Here is a 19438-nt window from a genome sequence, read left to right on the forward strand (position 1 = left end):
GAGCTTGAAGTCTTAACCACTGGACCACCAGGGAAGTCCCAAGTATCCTATCCTTTAAGGAACAAAATGACAACCATTGTCTGAGAAAGTGAACTCCTACAGAGTTAGAGACTGTGTTTAAATAAATCTTTGTGTGTGGTGCCTTAGGCACTTAATAACCAAAAAACCAATATGGATGTTCTGAAATTCTAGGCTCTATCTCATTCAGATAAATTGTGAAAATATTTCAAATAAATGAAGATCAGCACTCTTTTAAAAGAAATTTAATGAAAATTCATTATTTAATCCTGGGTTTTAACATTTAGTTTTCCATCCCTTCAAAAGTACTGCTTTATAAACTCTGACAAAGAAAGAACTCAAAAGCACCTAAATGACCCTATCTTAAATGCTCACCAGTATTCCTTTATTGACAACGTTTAACTCTCACAGTGAAGAGACTTTGTCATAGTGAAGCACAACATAGTTCCTGCCAATCTATTTATGTTATTTTTCACTAATATAAGTCAAAAAGTTACAAAGAATTCAAATGTTTAAAATCATCTGAAAGGTGAAAAATATTACAAACCCAGATGATGAACTGGAATTGAGAGTAAAAGATGAGAACCAGCTAATATAAATGATAATCCAGTACAAAGAATACAAAGGAAAAAACTTCCCCTCAGCAAAGTCACCTTCTGAGAACTTATCCTGTTACTCTTCTCTTTCTCTTTGCCATTTTTCCAAAAATTAAAAATTAGCTTTACAATGTCAAACATATAATGCAGAAGTAAATAATAGGTGAATGAAGTAGTTATGAACTGAAGGCAAAAAATAAAGTACTGTCAGTGTATCTCAAGGTTTATTTTAGTCTTACCAAGGTCAGTCACACTGACATAGCAGGTGACATGGTAAAACAATGGGACAGAGTCTAAAATCCACACACCAAAGTAGTGGATGATTTTGGAGACATGCTTCAACACTTCTCAGAAATGAAGGCAACATCCTCTAGTAACTTTTAAAGTTATCAAGTGATAGGATGCAGTGTTTGGGAAATCTCCTAGAATGATTTGTTAATGCTTTTCCCAAAAGTACACTGAATACGATCAGCCAGAGTCTGAAATAAAGGTTTTACTGGAGGGTATTCTGCCCAAGCATGACATTTTTATAAGTAGCAAGATTCCCAGACAAATTGTTAACTAATCAAAACCTGGCATTTTCAATAAATGTAGTATTGAGCCTCAAGGTAACATATAACTAAACTTGTATACTGCAGGAATCAGAAAGGGAAGTGTGCCGAAAACTAGATCAATACCTCTGCCTACAAAATCTACAATTTACTTACATAAAAGCTGATGTTCTGAGTTAAGGGGTCACAAAACATTAAAAGTCAAGTTTTCTGGCATCATCCTCTTTTCATAAGAGAAGTCATTTCACTTTATTCTGATATTTTCTTAAAGACATATACCAGGACAAAGTAATCCATTTTTTTCCCATAAAAGTATTAGGTAATCTTACTGGGTTGAATTAAGTACGGCTCTATAAATAGTATTTTAAAATATCTGAAGTATTAAAAATAGAGCCAATCAGTGAAAATTGTCAAAACTCACAAAGTAAATATTTGGAATATATATTTAGCTGTCATATATATACATATATATATATACACACATATATAGAGTACATGCATGACTTTGGCAATTATTAAGAATTTTTAAAATAGAACAGTGAAACAGTACTCAATAGTTAACTTCATATTTGAACTCAATGATTAACTTTATTTCTGCAGGCGTAAGTTGCTAGTGAGTCTGGAAAACTGCAGCATCTCTGATTATTCAGGTCACGCCACTTTTGGTAGCTTATTCTAGTAATTCCATCGGAATTACTACTTTCTGGGATCTATTAAACTTTTCTTGACCAAACGTCTACAGAAAATCCTTTGCCTGCAGCCCCTAGCTGACTTGATGGATGATATCTAAACAGCCTATGAAATGTTAACTTTTAGAATTTTTTTTTCCTATTCTAACCACTTTAACTTTCTGATGATAGAGAAAACCAGTAAAAGGAAACATCAGGCAGAAACTGAACATCATCTAGTAGTATCAGTGCAGTTCAGGCAGTTAAAGAATCCAGATGTTGTCACCTGGTACTGTCAGAGGACTCACAAGAAAATACTTAAGTTTAACTTCTAACAACATTCTCGGTACTTCCAAGTCCCACTTCTTGGATACTCCTCCCACTTTCAAACTTGTGTGCCAATTCATGTTCTTGTAAGCCAGGGAAAATTACATTTCTTCTGCCTTGGAGATCGATACAGAGAAAGGCATCAGATGTCAGTCATCTTTAAGTCGTCCGGGAAGACGCTCAGAAATGCGTGCCTCTTGTGTCTTCTACTTTTATTTTCCCAACCCCTTACGAAGTTTTGGAACAGAAAGATGCCTGAGTCCCAAAGGCATTAGCCTGACACTGTGCTATTCCTTTCTAAGAACCCCATTAACTCCCAGTAGAAATGAGAATGATGTGAACTCCGTTTCATGGCGCAACCCTCTGCAACCCCCTTACACAAACACAAGAGGTGGGATGGGGAGGAGGTCAAAGGAGGAGGAGGGAAAGGGGTCGGGAGATGAGACTCACCGCTCCTGCCAGTTCCTCGGTCAGGCACAACGTAACCAGGAGAAGCCACAACCTGAAACGGGAGGGAGGGTGAATAACATGGGTTCTCTAGGCTCTGGGGTCCTGCGTCTGCCCATAGACCCCCGACCCCTTTTTGCTGCCTGCCCCAACTTTCTCTGTAATGACAGAAGTACAAGTATAGTCCCGGTCCGGCAAAGTGGCCCAGAATAGGAAAGAGGAGAGGAGCTCGGGGCAGCAACAGCTCACCCAGGGTGCATGCTTGCGGCTCCTCCGGAGCTGGGTCCCGGGAGACTGCTAAGCGGCTCCGCGGCCGCGGCTCATCGGATGCTTGGCGGCTGTTTCCTTATTCAAGAGGATGGGGTAGGGGGGCGAAGTGGCTCACTTCTGAAGAAACTAAACTCAGCTTCTAGATAAAGAGGTGCCCCAAAGGGAAACACGGTCAGCGGTGCCCGCTACAACTTGCCGCACTCAAAAGATAGTTCCATGCACCAGGGGAGGAAGGAATGGAGGGGAAGGGGGCGGGGCTGTCTGCTGTCAATCATCCCCCCTACCTCGGGCAGCCGGTCGTCTTTCTCACTTTCAGGCACCTCTACACGTAACATTCCCACGCATCTCCACAGCTTCACGCACAGGCCCACAGACCTACACACTAAGATGTAAGCAACTGTGCATCAAACACTTTATTAAAGCACTGTTAATTGTTACACATATACAGATTAAGGCATACTCCTCCCACATAGACACATGGGCCTTTGCACACTTTCCCAAATGCATATCACTCATTCTAATTTATTGCACACTAACCTCTTGGGGTGGTGGTAGTTTCTGGGGTTGTAAAACTACCTTTAGCTGAGCTGAACCTAAGGATAAGTGGGCCCCCGTGATATAGGTCCAAAGCCCTGAAAGACGCTAAAGTGGTAAATTCTAGGGTGTGAGATAACAACTGTTCTGAAGAATTCGTCAAGAAATCCCTAAAAGATCCCCCAAGGAGTCCACATAAAATATTTTCTGGGCCTGATGGTGCTTTAAAAAATCTGAATGTCAGAATTATCAAAGTAACGTTCAAGTCTACTTTATTTGGGAGACATCAATTCAACTGCCATTAACTCCATACAAATATTTCCAATTAAGTGTCCGTGTTAGTATTAAGGAAAACTGCACTAAAGTTATTTAATCCCCTACCCTAAATCTCTCCGAGAAACATCTGCAATGAGAGTCAATGCCTTTTATGTTAGTATGAGGTAAATATTAATTATGGCATTCAATGTAGCTAAAGAAAAAGATATGACTGTATTACTATAACATCCAACCACATAATAATTACTCATATCTACTGAACGCTCCCAAATCTTATATGAATATAATATGCATAAAGTCTTCACACACGTATACGTACGTTCATTTTCTTAATTCTTCAGCTGTAAGCATATATTTAATTATATAAATATATTTATATGTTTCTAATATTTTCACATTTTCTGTTGTATGTAGAAACTCCCTCCTGTGAGCAGGTGGAAGGCAAACAACCCCAGCAGCCCTGGGAGCAGGCACCAAAATTTGTTTCTAATCATTAACAATAAAGAAACCGTTCTCTTAGATCCCTCCGCTACAAAAAATAGTCCCAGCTCAGGTCTATTTGTAATTGGCTTTGGTGCTCACACCAATGAGAGTGGGACTGGGCAGGGAAAAGGAGTATCAACGGAAGGTGCAAGTGAACGAATAGAAAAGCTTCCCGGGGGGAGTCAGGGTGCACAGTCAACTGGGCTGGACGTTTCCCTCCTCCAAATAACTGAGCGTCACTCCCTCGCAGGTTGCTGGTGCGGTCTAAAACTGTGGCGGAGTGATCCTCAAATTCCCCAGGGCTGGTGGGGAGGGGGCGGTGCAGGGGAAGAGAGGGAGGAAAGTAGATCTGTGGGACTTGCGCGAGGAAAAAGTTTGCAAGTCTGGACAGAAGGGAAAAGTGCTCCCGAGAGACCGGCTTTGGGGAGGGGAGCGGGGAGGGAAGAATAGCTGCTGCTTTTTTTTTTTTTTTTTTTCCCCTTCCACTCTTAAAAACCTACTTTCTCCTCACCCAAGACGACCGGCACAATTGGGACACCCTCGCTGTCTCTCTCCGGCTCTAGCTCTCTCCCTATAAACCCTCAAGATTATGTCAGTTGGTCAGAGCCAGCCAGGGATTTCGTGCGGGTGCTGAAGGAGCTGCGGGAGCCGGAGAAGAATGAAACTGCGTGGAGTCAGCCTGGCTGCCGGCTTGTTCTTACTGGCCCTGAGTCTTTGGGGGCAGCCCGCAGAGGCTGCGGTAAGTCCTTCCTTCTACCCCCGACCCCCATCCCATCACCTCGCTCTCACGCTGAAATCACTTTTTGTGCCTTTACCTTCCTTTCTCCTGGGCCTCGGCTAGGGAATTCAGGTGTGCCTTCACTTGTTTAGGAAGAAACATTATTTACAACGCTAGTAACTCAAGCCTTCTGAAGTCCAAGGGAGAGATTTAAGTGTTTAAAAATAGGGCTGCTTGCTTTCCCTGCAGCTAGCTGCTCTGGGGGCAAGAGCAGAGCCTGGGGAGGAGGATGCATGTTAATAGATAACTAAGCTCTGGTGGATATTTAAAACTTTTCCTCCGCACCCTCCCACCTCGAGTGTTTCCCTACATGCCCGCTAACCTTTTCACTAGTTGTGCCCAATCCACGCACTCTTTAAACTTTGTGGATAGTTTACTATTTTGGCCTTTCTAAAATCCACCTTCCACCAAAGTGTTAAGCGCGCCCGTGAAGTTCTTCCCTTTTGCCTTTTCCTTAAGGAACATGAACCTACCCTCACCTCTGGTCAGTAAAGCCTCTGTAGAGACTGCTTCCCTCTTGACATCCTTGTTGCAAATGCTCAGGTAACATACCGAGAAGAATGAGGTAAAGACGGATGGCTTCAGGCTTCGGTTTTTCTGCATCTTTTTTTTTTTTTTAAGTTCTCAGTTTTTGTTGTTTACTTTTTTTAGCTTACTAAGGCACCTGAAACAAATTGAGAATTTGCCCATCACCTATTTAAAGGAAAAGAACGGTCTCTTTTTCACAGGAGAATGAGTGTTCTGGTTTAAAGGAGAGTGGAGGAGGGAAGTACACGTGAAATGACAGAGCAAAAACTTCCACTCAGTTTTAGGAATGTAGAATTAAAATCCTAATATATCTCTTAGAAGGGTATCTAGGTCCCACCCACTATCCTTCTGGGGATGAGAGGCAGATCTAAAGGAATGAATGGCTTTGTCAGAGAAAATGTTCTCCAGACTGAAACCCATCATCCTTAATTTCACTTAACCTCTAAATAGAGAATTAAGTGTGTGACAAATTATTTAAAAGTTATATTTGAGTGAACATAATGGGTGGTTTTAAAAACACGTTAATATGAGATCATGGCTTAGGCCTTCACATGGTTGAGTGACTATCAATTCTTTATATGCAACTGCTGTGTTATATAGCTTACGTGGGTCCACTTGTAAGTTAGCTGTCTAGCTGTTCTATACACTCAGCATGCCTCAGGTTACATTGCCCTCCTCCCATCCTCCAGAAAGTGTGTACTCAAGGTATGAGAAAAGTAACTTTCATATTACTCTAAGCACAACATAATAATGGCAATTCTGCTGAAAAACCATGCATATCAAATATTTTTAATTACACATGCCATAATTATTCCTCCATCAAAGTAGATAGATAATTTAAAATTGCTTTTATGATGCAGAGCTTCTTAATGGGCTAAGGTTTAGCCACTCAGTAGGGCTGCAGGCCCTTGGATAAAACTACAATTGTGTTGTTGAAAATAGTTCCTTTTAAAAACATCATCTTGGTGTTTACTGCTTGTGGCATTTGGCCCAGGGGCAAAGATTTTGTGGATGTTTGATTAAGTATTTCTCGTTTTTTACTTTTGACGTTGCTATTAATAAATGTACACCAGATACCAATCATACAGGTATGTATAGCTGTACTTTATGTCAGATTATATTAAATCATGTTATGTTAAAAATGAAATTTCTTTTTATGATTGACAAAATTTGGGAGCAAGCTTGTTTTCTTGGACTCTTTAACAATTGAGTGTTCATAAAGAAATTACAGAAGACACCAGGCAGTTTTTTTTTCCTTTTTTCTCCTATGCAATTATTTATTTATTTTGCTCCTATATAATTTTTAAAGAACATTTTAGACCCCATTTCCCTATCATTAGTATAATGTGCCTCTAATAAAACCAGGGTTTGTTTTTTCTGCTTCACACATTAATATCCTAGTTAGAGTAATGTTTTAATCATCTCAGAGATATGAATGGTATCTGCTTTCCATACTAGTGCTGGGGATATTGGTGACCTTCTCCAGAGTAAACTGGATGGTAGTGGGGCTGCTTGTTGACTGAAGTAGTCTAGTATTGGGACTTTTATACCAGGAAGAGCATTGCTACTTAAATTGCTTTAATTTTTCATAGTTAAGTGATTTCTTTATCTCTGAAGTCATGCCAAATTGGGATATCACAAATATGTGGAAAATTTTTTAGGTGGAGAGTTTGTTAGGTGGAATAAAGTAACTCTTATTCCGAAAGGTTAGCAATAAAGGAAGAAGGCAAATTTAGTTGGAAAGGTCAGTTCTAGTGATGGAAATACGTACTTTTATGTAAAGGTACCTGTGCTGACTCTCTGTTAGTAGGATATACACTTAGATTTATGAATATGGTGTGTTAAATTCTAGTACTAGTATACAATTTTTAGTAACTTCGTGTGTGTGTGTGTGTGTGTGTGTGCGCACGCGCGCAGTGGAGTGGATAAGTTTCTTTAAATGTACTATCTCCCTTGTGACTAAGAGCAACAACTTGTTAAGGGTAGCAGTGTGGTTTGTGGCCATGGAACAGTTTTTCATCTGAAGTATACTGCTCCACAGGGAGAATTTGTTGACATTGTTATCATAACTTAACATTTTTGCATGTTTACTGTGTGCCAGGCACTGTGCTAATATGGAAATGTACATTATCATGTTTAATCTTCACAACAGACCTATGAAGTATATACTATTGTTATTCCCACTTTACCGATCAAGGAGCTACAGATCACAGAGGTTAAGTAATGTGCCAAAAATAACATAGTTAGCAAGTTGTAGAGCTGGAAATTTGAATCCAGGCAATTTGACTCCAAATTCTTTACCCTTAATGACTGTCCTATACTGCCTCCTTTGTATGTGGTCTATAGAGATGTATTTGCTGTTCAGAGTATTTGGATCTCTGCACTTTTTTTTGAGTTAGGGGGAGACACAGGAGGTGAAATGGAAAATATAATGGGGATTACATCTCTTCCTGCTGATGTTAGGAGAAGCATCATGTTGTAATGGAAACAGCTCTGGGATTAGAATAAAAAGATCAGAGTTTGATCTCTATATGTATGTCTATTTATAGAGAGATAATTTAAAAGTAATCTAGAAGCAATTGCTTGTTGCAGATTGTATGATTTTATATAATTACATATATAAAAGGTTAGATTTATAGAACAAGTGTAATTTTGTGGTAGGTGATTATTTTGAAGAAAGATTTGTCTTATTATATTTGTAATTAGTGTCCATAATAATTTTAAATATACTGAACTTTTCAGGAGCGTGTCTATTGTGATAAGACAGAGTACGTGTATGTGGTAGAATACTTTGCTTAAGATGTTCAACTCACTTCTTTTGTTTTACCAATTTACCCACCCATCATATCCAATTCTATTCACTCAACTGTCTCTATAACTTAAGTCTTGTGTGTGTATTTGTATATGTATGTGTCCTGTGACTGTAAAGAGTGTGTACCTTTTTTTCCTGTGTTTTTACTTGGCTTTTGATGTATGTATGTTCAACATATTAGACTCTACCTTGAGTTAAAATTGATAAGTTGGTCAAGGTTGTGTCTGCCAGGTTTATCCACTGTAAAGTCACTGTTTCTCCCTCTGTAATTACAAAGCGACCAGATTTTCTAAGACTATATGGGGCAATATTGCAAGACAATGTACATTTCTTGTTTCTCATTATAGTTTTGCCCACTCTTTTAGCATCTGTTGAGGATTCTGACCTGAATAATTACTGCTGTGATATTTTTCAAATGGTGATCTTCAGTTATCAACGTTTTCTGCATTTATTTGTTGAATTCTAATGTAACAAAGAACTTTACCTTCTTTTCTGTTTGTTTCTATTTATTCAGTGATTTATTTATAATAGTATGGACTTATGGCTACTTGTTTTATTCTATGAACTATAATGAATTATGCTATTTTTCCTTTTTTTTGCTGAAATAACCCCAGATTTGGTCAATAGAAGCCCCTTCCAATTGGTTCCTGTGTCCTTTCAGTGTGTCCCATCATTTTTTGAGCATTCTCTTACATTCTGGTACCACAAGGTATTCCAGACTCATTTTCTACTTTCCCTGCCCCAGCCCTGGAATGAGCCATTTTTCTAAGGAGCTCTGATTCTTTTTGTTGAGTAATAGTATTTAGAGATCAAGATCTGGGTGCTTGGCATGCTCATTATTACTGGGGTGTCATTGCTTCTAGGCCTTCTCAGCAGATAAAACTAGGGAATATATGTATATATACATAGACACATACCCACTTCTGTATTTCTTACAAAACCATGAATTTGCACTGATATCTCTGATTCCAGTCCAAAATCACAGAATAAACATACCTCTTTGATACTATGGGATCTCGCTGCTTTCTGGTACCTCTCTTCAGGCATATTTTGTGGTCTTATACAGAGTCTTTAAGAAATTGCCCTCTAGAGTCAGATCTGGAGTCTGAGTGGAGGATGTGTGACCTTCGGACAGGTAGTAACCTCTGAGCTTTAATCTCCTCATTAGCAAAAGGGGACCAGTGGTACCTATGTCACACATTGTTTTGAGGATAAAATGAGAGAAGTTACGTAAAGCGTTTAGAATAGTACTTGGTACATAGTAAGTGCTCAATAAGATTTCAATTAGATTCCATTATTGTCATTACAAACTAGTTATTGACTTGCCATTTCTTATTTCATTAACTCTCAGATTCTCTGCCTGATTTGCAAGGTCTAGCATGATCTTTCCCTTCATTCATCCTTATTTTTCATTACATTTTACAATATACTCCCTCCATTCTAGCCTAGGTGAACTTCCCTATAATCCCTTGAGCATTACATACATTTTTTAAAAAATTTTATTTATTTTTTTATGCAGCAGGTTCTTATTAGCTATTTTGTACATATTAGTGTATATATGTCAAACCCAGTCTCCCAGTTCATCCCACATTACATACATGTTTTGGCTCTCCATCTTGTTTAGAATCCTGTGGGTCCAAATCTTTCCTCAATTTCAGCATAACATTTACATTCATTCAGCAGATATTTATTCAGCAACTCATAAGTACTTAAGAATTATATTTATGTTGTTCTATTTCTCCCCTCATGGATATGTACTATCCACAAAATCATTTTGTGCTAGACACTATAGATAAAACTGAATAAGATAGACAGGGTCCCTGCCTTCATGGAGCTTCCATGCTAGTGAGCATAGATAAATAGTTCTGTGGAGCTTTCCCTTACTATTAAATCAGTTGCTGATTTTACCCTTCTTTGAACATTTGTCATATTTAGCCTCTTGTCTAGTATCTAAATGTATTTGGTCTTACAAGCATTTTGTTTCATGGGATTTTATGTCTTCTCCCTATTAGATTATAGACTTTTTGAGGGCAAGAACTGTATATTTGTTCATTCAACAAACTTACATGTTGATTTTGTCTGATGACAAAAATAATACATGCTTAATGTTGGAAACTTGAAAAATGAGAAAATTATAAAGAAGAAAATAAATATCTCTCCACAGTTCTACCAACAGCACAGAAATAACCTATATTTTTGTTTTGATGATCTTCCTTCTTATGTATCTAATATTTTCTTTAAAAAGTAGATTGATTAAACTTTTTTAAAAGTTGGGATTACGATATATACAATTTTATATGCTATTGTTTTTTCACTTATTATTTTCCCATGTTATTAAAATTCTTAGTTTAAAAGTATTATTTTTAAATGATTGCATACAATTTGTATTTATACACACCACAGTTAATTTACATGTTCACTTTTATAGACTATATTTTTAAATTTCAAGTTTTTTTTAGTCATTGTAAGAAATACGGCCATAAACAATTCTTATTCCATATTTTGTATTATTTTGTTAGTACTGCCTCCTTCGTGGAGAATTATTGGGTTAAAGGTCATCAGTATTTTTAAAGTCTTTGGTACATGCAGTAGACCCTGACATTTAGAAAGGCTGTATCAACAGATAATATGATAGCTAACTTTTTTTTTAGTGGTTACTATGTTATACTGTCTTAGGTAGATAATATTATTCCCATTTTATGTACAAGGAATCTGAGGCCAACAGGGTGGTTAAAAAAACTACCAGAGGTCACACAGTTAATAAGTGATTGAGCAGTTTAGCTCTAGAACATGCTCATGAAATTTTCCTCAGTTCCTATTTCATTCACGGTAGTACAGAAAAATAGAGTCATGTTGAAAAGTTGAATAATTCCCATTACCGTTTCCATGACTGGTCACATGAATTGATTCTAAAGATAGGCTTACCCACCAGTTCATCCTTTAATAGCTCTTTGCTATAATTGCCTGGGCCATTCATCCTCAAGGACCTAAATTTTAATTTTGTAAACCATGCATCCCCCTACATTTCTCCCCTATACGGAAGGTGGAGCCTGTATTCCATGAATACCTCCCCCACTGACCTCTTCCTAGCTATAGCAAGGGTGTAACATACTCCAAACTCACTGACATTCTCCCTCCCCCAGGAGAGTTTTGGAATGCGTCTGAATATGGAGACCCCCTTTACCCTCTCTCCCCACCCCCTACCCCATAGCTGCCTATGAGCTTTACACTTAAATGCCGGTGTCTTTGCCTACTGTTGTCCCTTGCTTTCATCCTCCCTAAGTGATACTCCAGAAGTTTCCCCCCATTAATTTCTAATCTGTTTTTCCCACTTTGGAGTGATACTATTCCAGCCCCCATCTCCTGTTTTTAGCAACAAACTTGGAAGTACCTATGGAGTGAGAGGTCCCCCATCCATTTTGCAACACTCCCGCCTTACCTTTTCCTTGTGTTTCCTCACTAGCTAAGTGACTTTACTGCCTTTATGATAGCCTTGTGGCTTGTGCATTTCAAATGTATTCCTCCACAAAATCACAAACTGTTACACATTATGGCTTTTCCAGGTGGCATTTGAATAGCTGAACTTTAAGCTTCTGAATGATAGGGATCTGCTCTTGCCAAATTACTTTCCAGAATGTTTTTACCAATTATATTCCTATCAGTACTATAAAAGAGTACCTATGAGACAGTCTTAATAATTCTTTTTCTATCTAGTACAGTGACTATAGAATTGATGCTCAACTGATTGCCAGTTGGTTGGCAGATTTGGTTCTATCCTCTAATGATTTTCTTTTTAAAATGTAATCATTCCATCATCTCATCCCCTTCTGACAATAGCAACCATAGAACAGAAGTGATTTTTGAAAATAAATTCTCTTCTAATTAACATTATAAATGAACCACCCAACCACTTAACTAAATCCTCATTACAAAGATTGTTTTTAATAGCAGTAATTCTTGAGGTGTTTTGGAGAGGCATCTTTAGCGTGATCTCTGATACATTAGCTTCTTTCATTTTAACCAGATTCTCATTTTATGCATCAATGCTTGAGTTAATTTACCTTCATAATCTGTATAGGTCCAACTGCCCTTGGTTCCTTTAGAAGCTTCTGCTGGCCTTTTACCAAAAGTGTAGTCTGTAATGGTACCTGCTACCCTGTTGAAAAGGGAACCTTAAATCCCTTGCTATTTGCTAACGAAAGACAACCAAAGGCAAATGTTACAAAAGAAACAGGTTTTTGCTAAATTTAATTTTTAACTTAAAAAAATTTACTAAATCATTTGCTTTACTTTTTAACTTGTAGAGAGACTTAAGCACCTTTTTTGAGCAAGTGCTAGTCAGGTTAATGGAATTGGTTTTATGACAGTGAGTACTAGAATAGAACTGGAAGAAATTCTGTTGGCATTTGTATCATCTTATAATTCAGTCAAATGACACTCTTCATATATGTTAACAGAACTGGCTGATTTGCTTCCAAAATTTCTTATAGTGTGTGTGACATTAATGGAATCCTGAAGGAGATATTGGAACTTTGGCGGGGGAAGATGGTATTAAGAGTGGGACACTAGTGAAAAATTGTTTCGTGTATTCTGTATTTTGAGCTCTCCAGGACTTGCTAAAGGAGGAGAAGTCCTTCTCTGTCCATAATCTCATAATCTAATCTAAATCTCATAATCTAATCTCATAATCTAATCTAAAACACTTCTGTATGTGAAAGGCATAGTAGTGCCTGTTTATATCAAGTTGTTTTCTGTTGCAAGTGGTAGAAAACACTAATTCAACTGCCTTAACAGAGAAAAATTTTAACTCATATTACAAGAAGTTTGGAGGTAGAGTACCTCCAAAATTAATTAATTCAGCCAAATAGTGACCCAGGTTCTTTCCACTTTCTCCTCTGCCATACTCTGCCTATCAGCTTACTGTCTCAGATTCGTGCCCCTCATACTTGCAAGATTGCTGCTGCAGTTCCAGGGATCACATGCAGATGCCACAATGCCTAATAGAAGAAGAGTATGAACTGTTCATTTGTGTCCCTTTTTATAAGCAGTGAAAACTTTCTCAGGAGTCCCATACCTTCACCCTTACATCTGACTGGTTAGAATTGTATTACTTTACACCAGTACATTGGCAAGTGGAATAGGACCATAAATGTAGAGTTAGACAAGTGACTTACACTGCCACCTCCCCCTGCAACACACCAAAGCACATTGCTGCCTGGAAAAGTTAGAGGGTGGGAAAATTTGAATAAAATCAAGGTTCTTTTAGGAAGGAATAAATAGTTCCTGCTTCACAACCTCATGAGTTTGTTGTCAGGATCAGTTGACTAAAAGATTTGTAAGAATTTGATGTATTTGTTAAATGTAAGATGTCTTTCTTAATAGGGAAACTAATGTCTTATAGAGTTGTACCAATGAAAGATGTTGGCTATTTACGTAACTATAGATATTTTAGCATTGGAGGGACATTAGGTCAGTGGTTCTCAAAGTGTGATCTGAAGACCCCTGAGATTCCTGACGTCCTATCAGGAGGAACATGAGGACTATTTGAACAATAATTTGAAGACTGTTTCGCCTTTTTCACTGTATTGACATTTGCACTGATGATGGGTAAGACAGTGCAGTATACCAAATTGTCCTAGTAGCTGTATTCTTCATAATCTTGGAGGACAAAAAGCCAATTTTACTTAACAATGTCCTCAATGTAGCATTGATTTTATTCGATCTTGACCCTTGAGTACAGATATTTTAAAATTTCTGTATGACAAAAATGGGAATTGTACAGAAAACGCTTCTGTATGCTGAAGTAACATCATTTCTAGGAAAAGCTCTTGTGCTTTGTGAGTTGTGTGAGTTGGGGGCTGAACTAGCTGATTTTTGCCTGGAACACATTTTTACTTGAAAGAACAACTGAGACAAACTGTGGTTATTCAGACTTGAGTATTTGGCAGGAATTTTCTTGAAAATGAGCAAAGTGAGTCTGTCACTTCAAGGAAGACAACTGGCAGTGTTTGTTGCCAATGAAAACATTTGAGCTTTTCAAGTATTAGAATTTTAGAAAACTTGAATCTTGAGTATGGGCTTGATAGCTTTCCAAAACTTAGCCTTTTCTAGTGAGATTGGTAACTATATTAATGTGTATGATTTTTTTATATTATGTAATAAAATATGTTAACATTTGGAAGTTCTGCAAATCCCACTGAACTAATATTTTCCAAATGACTAATGCATGATGTTACAAAATCATGATGGCTAAAAGATCCATTGAAAGACAAGTTAGATCAATCAGTTTTAACGTAATTGAGTACAAAAATTAAATAGATAAGGTATCAGATTCTATGTTGCAACCTACCTTCTTTTAGGTAGACTCTTTTGTCTACCACTTGCAGAATTTTGGCATAGTATCAAAGAATATCTACAGTTATTTTAAAAAGGTATTAAAATACTCAGTTTTCCAAATATATAACTTCATGAAGCCAGATTTTCTTCATATATTTCAACCAAAATAACATTGCAACAGAACGGATGCAGAAGCAGATATGAAGATCTAGCTGTCTTCTATCAAGGCAGACATTAAAGAGATTTGCAAAAAAGATGTAAAACAATCCCTCTTCTCCCTTTTTTTTTTGTTTTGGAAAATATAATTATTTTCATGAAAATGCATAATATATGTTAACATGTAATGAGTTCATTATTTTTTTAAATATTTGTTTGTTTATTTATTTATTTATTTTGGCTGCACCGGGTCTTAGTTGCGGCACGCGGGATCTTCACTGGGGCATGCGGACTCTTAGTTGCGGCATGCATACGGGATCTAGTTCCCCGACCAGAGAGCAAGGAACCTGGGCCCCCTGCATTGGGAGCGCAGAGTCTTACCCACTGGACCACCAGGGAAGGCCCATGAGTTCATTATTGTTGCTTTTAAATGAATAAAGAAATAATTATTTTAATTATTACTCAGTTTTATTTTATATGGTACATACTGATAGATGTAACCCACATAAGCAAAAGCTTTGGGGTCCTCAGTGATTTTTAAGAGAGTAAAAGGGTCTTATAAAGTTTGAAAACCACTACAGAGACCAGCTCCCATCATTTTACAGGAAAGTGATTGATGAAAGATGCAGCTTGTTAGTTGCAGAGGCAGAGAAGTAATATTATTCCATTCCTCTCTCCAGTATACCACATTGGTTTAGGGATTGGTGATATGATTTTGTAATTTTATTCATCCTAGTAGATAGAGTTAAAATACCAAATAGAAAATGTACTAGATTGTACTTGTATCTTTCCTATAATCTTCAGTCTAATTGACAAGTCAGAAACATTCTCACTATACAAACCACAGCAGAGGAGACACTGATGAAGAAAGACTATGAGCTAAAGTTACAGTTATTTTTAGATACCAAATTGGAAAACCCATAAAACCAGAGTTCTTGGCTTACATATCTTTGTATTCGTCACAGTGTATGGACTGGTTCCTTGTATGTAGTTGATTCTCAATAGCTAATTGCGGAATGAATTTTGAATTTTGGGGAAGGGTAGATTTATTTGCCAAGAGACAAGACCTAGAATCAATTAGTTAAGTTATAGGAACTCTTGATATCAATTATTTTCTAACCATTAAGCTATTTAGTAACAGGAATGACCCATTACTAAAAGTGCTCAAAGAGAGGGTAGATGCTACGTTGTCAGCAATACCCACAAAGTCTCTTTCCACTCTAAATTCTATTGTTCTGGTTGTTGGAAGGAACTTTCTTTTTTATTGAGCTCAAATCCTTGTCTCTATAATTTTTAAGTAACTCGGAGGTATAATTGACATAAAATAAAGTGCACATATTTGAAGTGTACAATTTAAGGAGTTGTGACTTATGTGTACACTTGTGAAGCCACCAGTACATTAAAAATAATGAACATATAAATCACTCCTGAAGATTTTCATGCCTCTTGGTAGTCCCTCTCTCCCTTCCTGCTCCTATCCCCCATCCCCAGGTAACCACTGATCTGCTTTCTGTACATTAATTTTGTTTTCTAGAGTCATATAAATGGAGTCATATGTACACTTTCTTTGTTTTGGATCTTTTTTTTTTTCAGCATTTGAGATTCATCCACATTGTAATGTGTATCCGTAGTTCATTATTTTCTTGTTGAGTCATATTCCATTATATGGATATACCACACTGTGTTTTTCTGTTCACGTGTTGATGAATATTTGGGTTATTTACGGCTTGTCTATTACACGTAAAGCTTCTATGAACACTTTAATTTTTGCATTTTAACAGTTATTTTATTGAAGTGTAATTTACATAAAGTGATATGTACCGATCTTAGGTGAACAGCTCAAATATATATATTTTTAATTGTATACACTTTGGTAACCACCATCCAGGTCAAGATATAGAACATTTCCATTACCCAAGCTCCGCCATGCCCCTTTCCTTTCAGTGCCTTTTGTGTCTTCTATAAAAATGTTTAAACTCCAAGGTTGCAAAGATATTATCATATGTTTTCTTCCAGAATATTTATAGTTTCAGTTGTCTTTAGGACCATTTTTTTCTATATAGATAACCAGTCGTTCCAGTACCATATATTGAAAAGAAATACCTCTTCTCATTGATTTGGTTTGATGGCTTTATTAAAAATCAGTTGAATGTATAGGTCTTGGTCAGAACTTACTAGTCTGGCCTGTTGATCTGCTTGTCTATCCTTATTCCAATATTATGCATTCTTCATTATTTTGGCATTGTAATAACGCTTTAAATTTTGTAGTGTAAGTCCTTCAAATTTGTTCTTTAAGATTGTCTTGACTATTGTCTTGAATGTTTATTCCATATAAATTTTAGATTCATCTTGTAAATTTTTACTAAAAAACTATTTGAGATTTTGGTAAGGATAGCAATAATTCTATGGATCAATTTAGGAATAAGTGAAATCTTAAAATTATTGATTTTCCCAATCTATGAACACATCTCTCCTTTAATTGAGATATTCTGTAATTACCTTCATCATAGAAGTCATGCTCAGCATTTGGTCAGTTTCTTCCTATGCATATGCTTGTATAGTAAATGGTATAATTTTCAAAATTGTATTTTTAGTTTGTTGCTAAGATATAGACATTCATTTATATATTGATCTTTTTACCCTAAGATATTACTGTTTTTTCTTTTTTAGGGTATGATTTATATATTGTAAAATTCACCCATTTTATGCACAGTTCTGTGAGTCTTGACAGATGCATACAATAGTAAGTGTAGTCAATCAAGATATAGAACAGCATTGCTAAGATTATTCATTAGGTTCTAGTAGTCTGTATTTTCCATGTACATAATCATATCATCTGAAAAATAGAGTTGTTTTTCCTTTTCAATCCATATGCCTTTTTCTGCTCTCCACCTTATTGTACTGGCTAAGACTTCCAGTACAAGTTTAATAGAAGTGGTAAGAGAAAATATCCTTTTTTTTTTGCACTCTATCTTTTGGGGAATATATTTACTATTTCGCTCTTATGTTAGCTTTAAGTTTTACACAGTAACAGATTGAGGAGCTCCTATCCCATTCCTATTTGCTGACATTAAAAAAAAAAGTTAAATTTCATCAAGAAATAATTTGCACCTATTTAAATCATCATGTTGTTAGGAACTCAGCTGAACTGCTAGGTGTCTTAGTAGCCAGTTAAAACAAGCAAGCCAAAATGAAAATAACAACCCCTTAACTGCTTATTATGATTGATAAGCAAGAGACTATATCAGGGAAAGTGCCAACTCCCCTTCCCTCCCATTTACATTTTTCTCCATGCAGTGACTGCAGGTCTGGTGGATCAGCACAGACTTGGGGATCAGGTCATCTCACTGATGCAGGAGCCTCAAACAAAAAGCTCCTGCACTTTTAGGGAGCTGGAGACCTAGGAGAGGAAGAGGAGAAGTGCTATGAGTGAGAAAGGTACTGAGTACTGAGTCAGATGGAGAAAATTGTCTTCAGAGTTTCCCCCCACTTCCTCTGCTATGAGTGTTGTGAACAAGTCTTTGTGTGGACATACGCTTTCATTTTTCTTGGGTAAATAATCAAGGAATGGAATTGCTGGGTTGTATCACAAGTCTATTTTAAATTTTACAAGAAACTGCTAAATTGTTTTTTAAAGTGGTTGTACCATTGAACATTCCACCAATGTATAAAAGTCCTAGTTGCTCCTCATCCTAACCTACGTTTGCTACTGTTACTCTTTTTAGTTTTAGCCATTTTGATGTCTGAGTATTGCTACCTCCTTGTAGTTTTCTTATAGTTCTTTTTATTTATTTATATACAGTAAAATTTACTATCATTGATGTACTGCCTGTGAGTTTTGATAAAAGCATACAATCTTGTAACCACTGCCATAAACACGATTCGGAACAGTTCCATCACCTCACAATATTTCCTAATGCTGCCTCTTTGTAATTAGCTCCTCCACTTACCCACAGTTCCTGGTTATCAGTGATCTATTTTCTAATTCTATAATTTTACCTTTTTCATAATGTCATATAGATTGAATCAGCCAGCATGTAACGTATTGAGTCTTTTTTCTCTTAATGTAATGCATTTTAGATTTATCCATATGGTGTCTATCAGTAGGTCATTTCTTTTTTCTTATATTTGAGTGGTAAGAGCTCTTACATATTTGGGATACAACATCTTTGTTTGATATATACAAGTTTTGTGGATGTGTTCTCCCATTTGGTGGCTTGCCTTTTTATTTTCTTAACTGGTCTTTGACTACTCCAAGGTCACCAAGATTTTCATCCGTGTTTGCTTCTAAAAGTTTTTTTTAAAAAGTAGTTTCAGCTTTTGACCCATTTAGTTGTTTGTGTATGGTGTTTGGTAAGGGTACTGGTTCAGTTTTTTCCCATGTGTTTAACTAGTTCCAGCACCAATTTTTGAAAAGATAATCCCTTCCCCATTTAATTACTTTGGTACCTTTGTTGAAAATAATTAACCGTATATGTGTGGGTTTATTTTTGGACTCTAGTAAATTCCTCAATCTATATGTCTACGCTTAAGGTAATAAATAGCAGACTGCCTTCATTACTGTAGTTTTATAGTAAGGCTTGAAATCAGGCGGTGCAAATTCTCCAAATTTGTTCTTTTTTAAATTTTTCGTTCTCCTCCTCCTCTCCCTTCTCCTC

The 19438-nt window shown here is 36.8% G+C and overlaps 2 protein-coding genes across 2 annotated transcripts in view; one reads left to right on the forward strand and one right to left on the reverse strand.

Annotated features, from left to right (window-relative positions):
* Positions 1-2867, reverse strand: part of COL4A6 (collagen type IV alpha 6 chain) — a gene marked incomplete at both ends in the record, with an annotated part of 280878 nt that extends 278011 nt beyond the window's left edge. Inside the window, 2 exons of the mRNA XM_082865135.1 lie at positions 2611-2662; positions 2857-2867. Coding sequence (XP_082721261.1) covers positions 2611-2662; positions 2857-2867 — 63 coding nt within the window. The remainder of the gene's footprint in view (positions 1-2610; positions 2663-2856) is intronic.
* A 1512-nt stretch (positions 2868-4379) lies between these two features.
* COL4A5 (collagen type IV alpha 5 chain) overlaps positions 4380-19438 on the forward strand; it is a 215668-nt gene continuing 200609 nt past the window's right edge. The window contains exon 1 of the mRNA XM_082864798.1: positions 4380-4909. Within this exon, the coding sequence (XP_082720924.1) occupies positions 4829-4909 (81 nt within the window). The 5' untranslated portion in view covers positions 4380-4828. The remainder of the gene's footprint in view (positions 4910-19438) is intronic.

The sequence above is a fragment of the Leucopleurus acutus genome (genome assembly GCF_964270905.1).
Source record: "Leucopleurus acutus genome assembly, chromosome: X".
In the NCBI taxonomy this organism is placed as follows: Eukaryota; Metazoa; Chordata; class Mammalia; order Artiodactyla; family Delphinidae; genus Leucopleurus; species Leucopleurus acutus.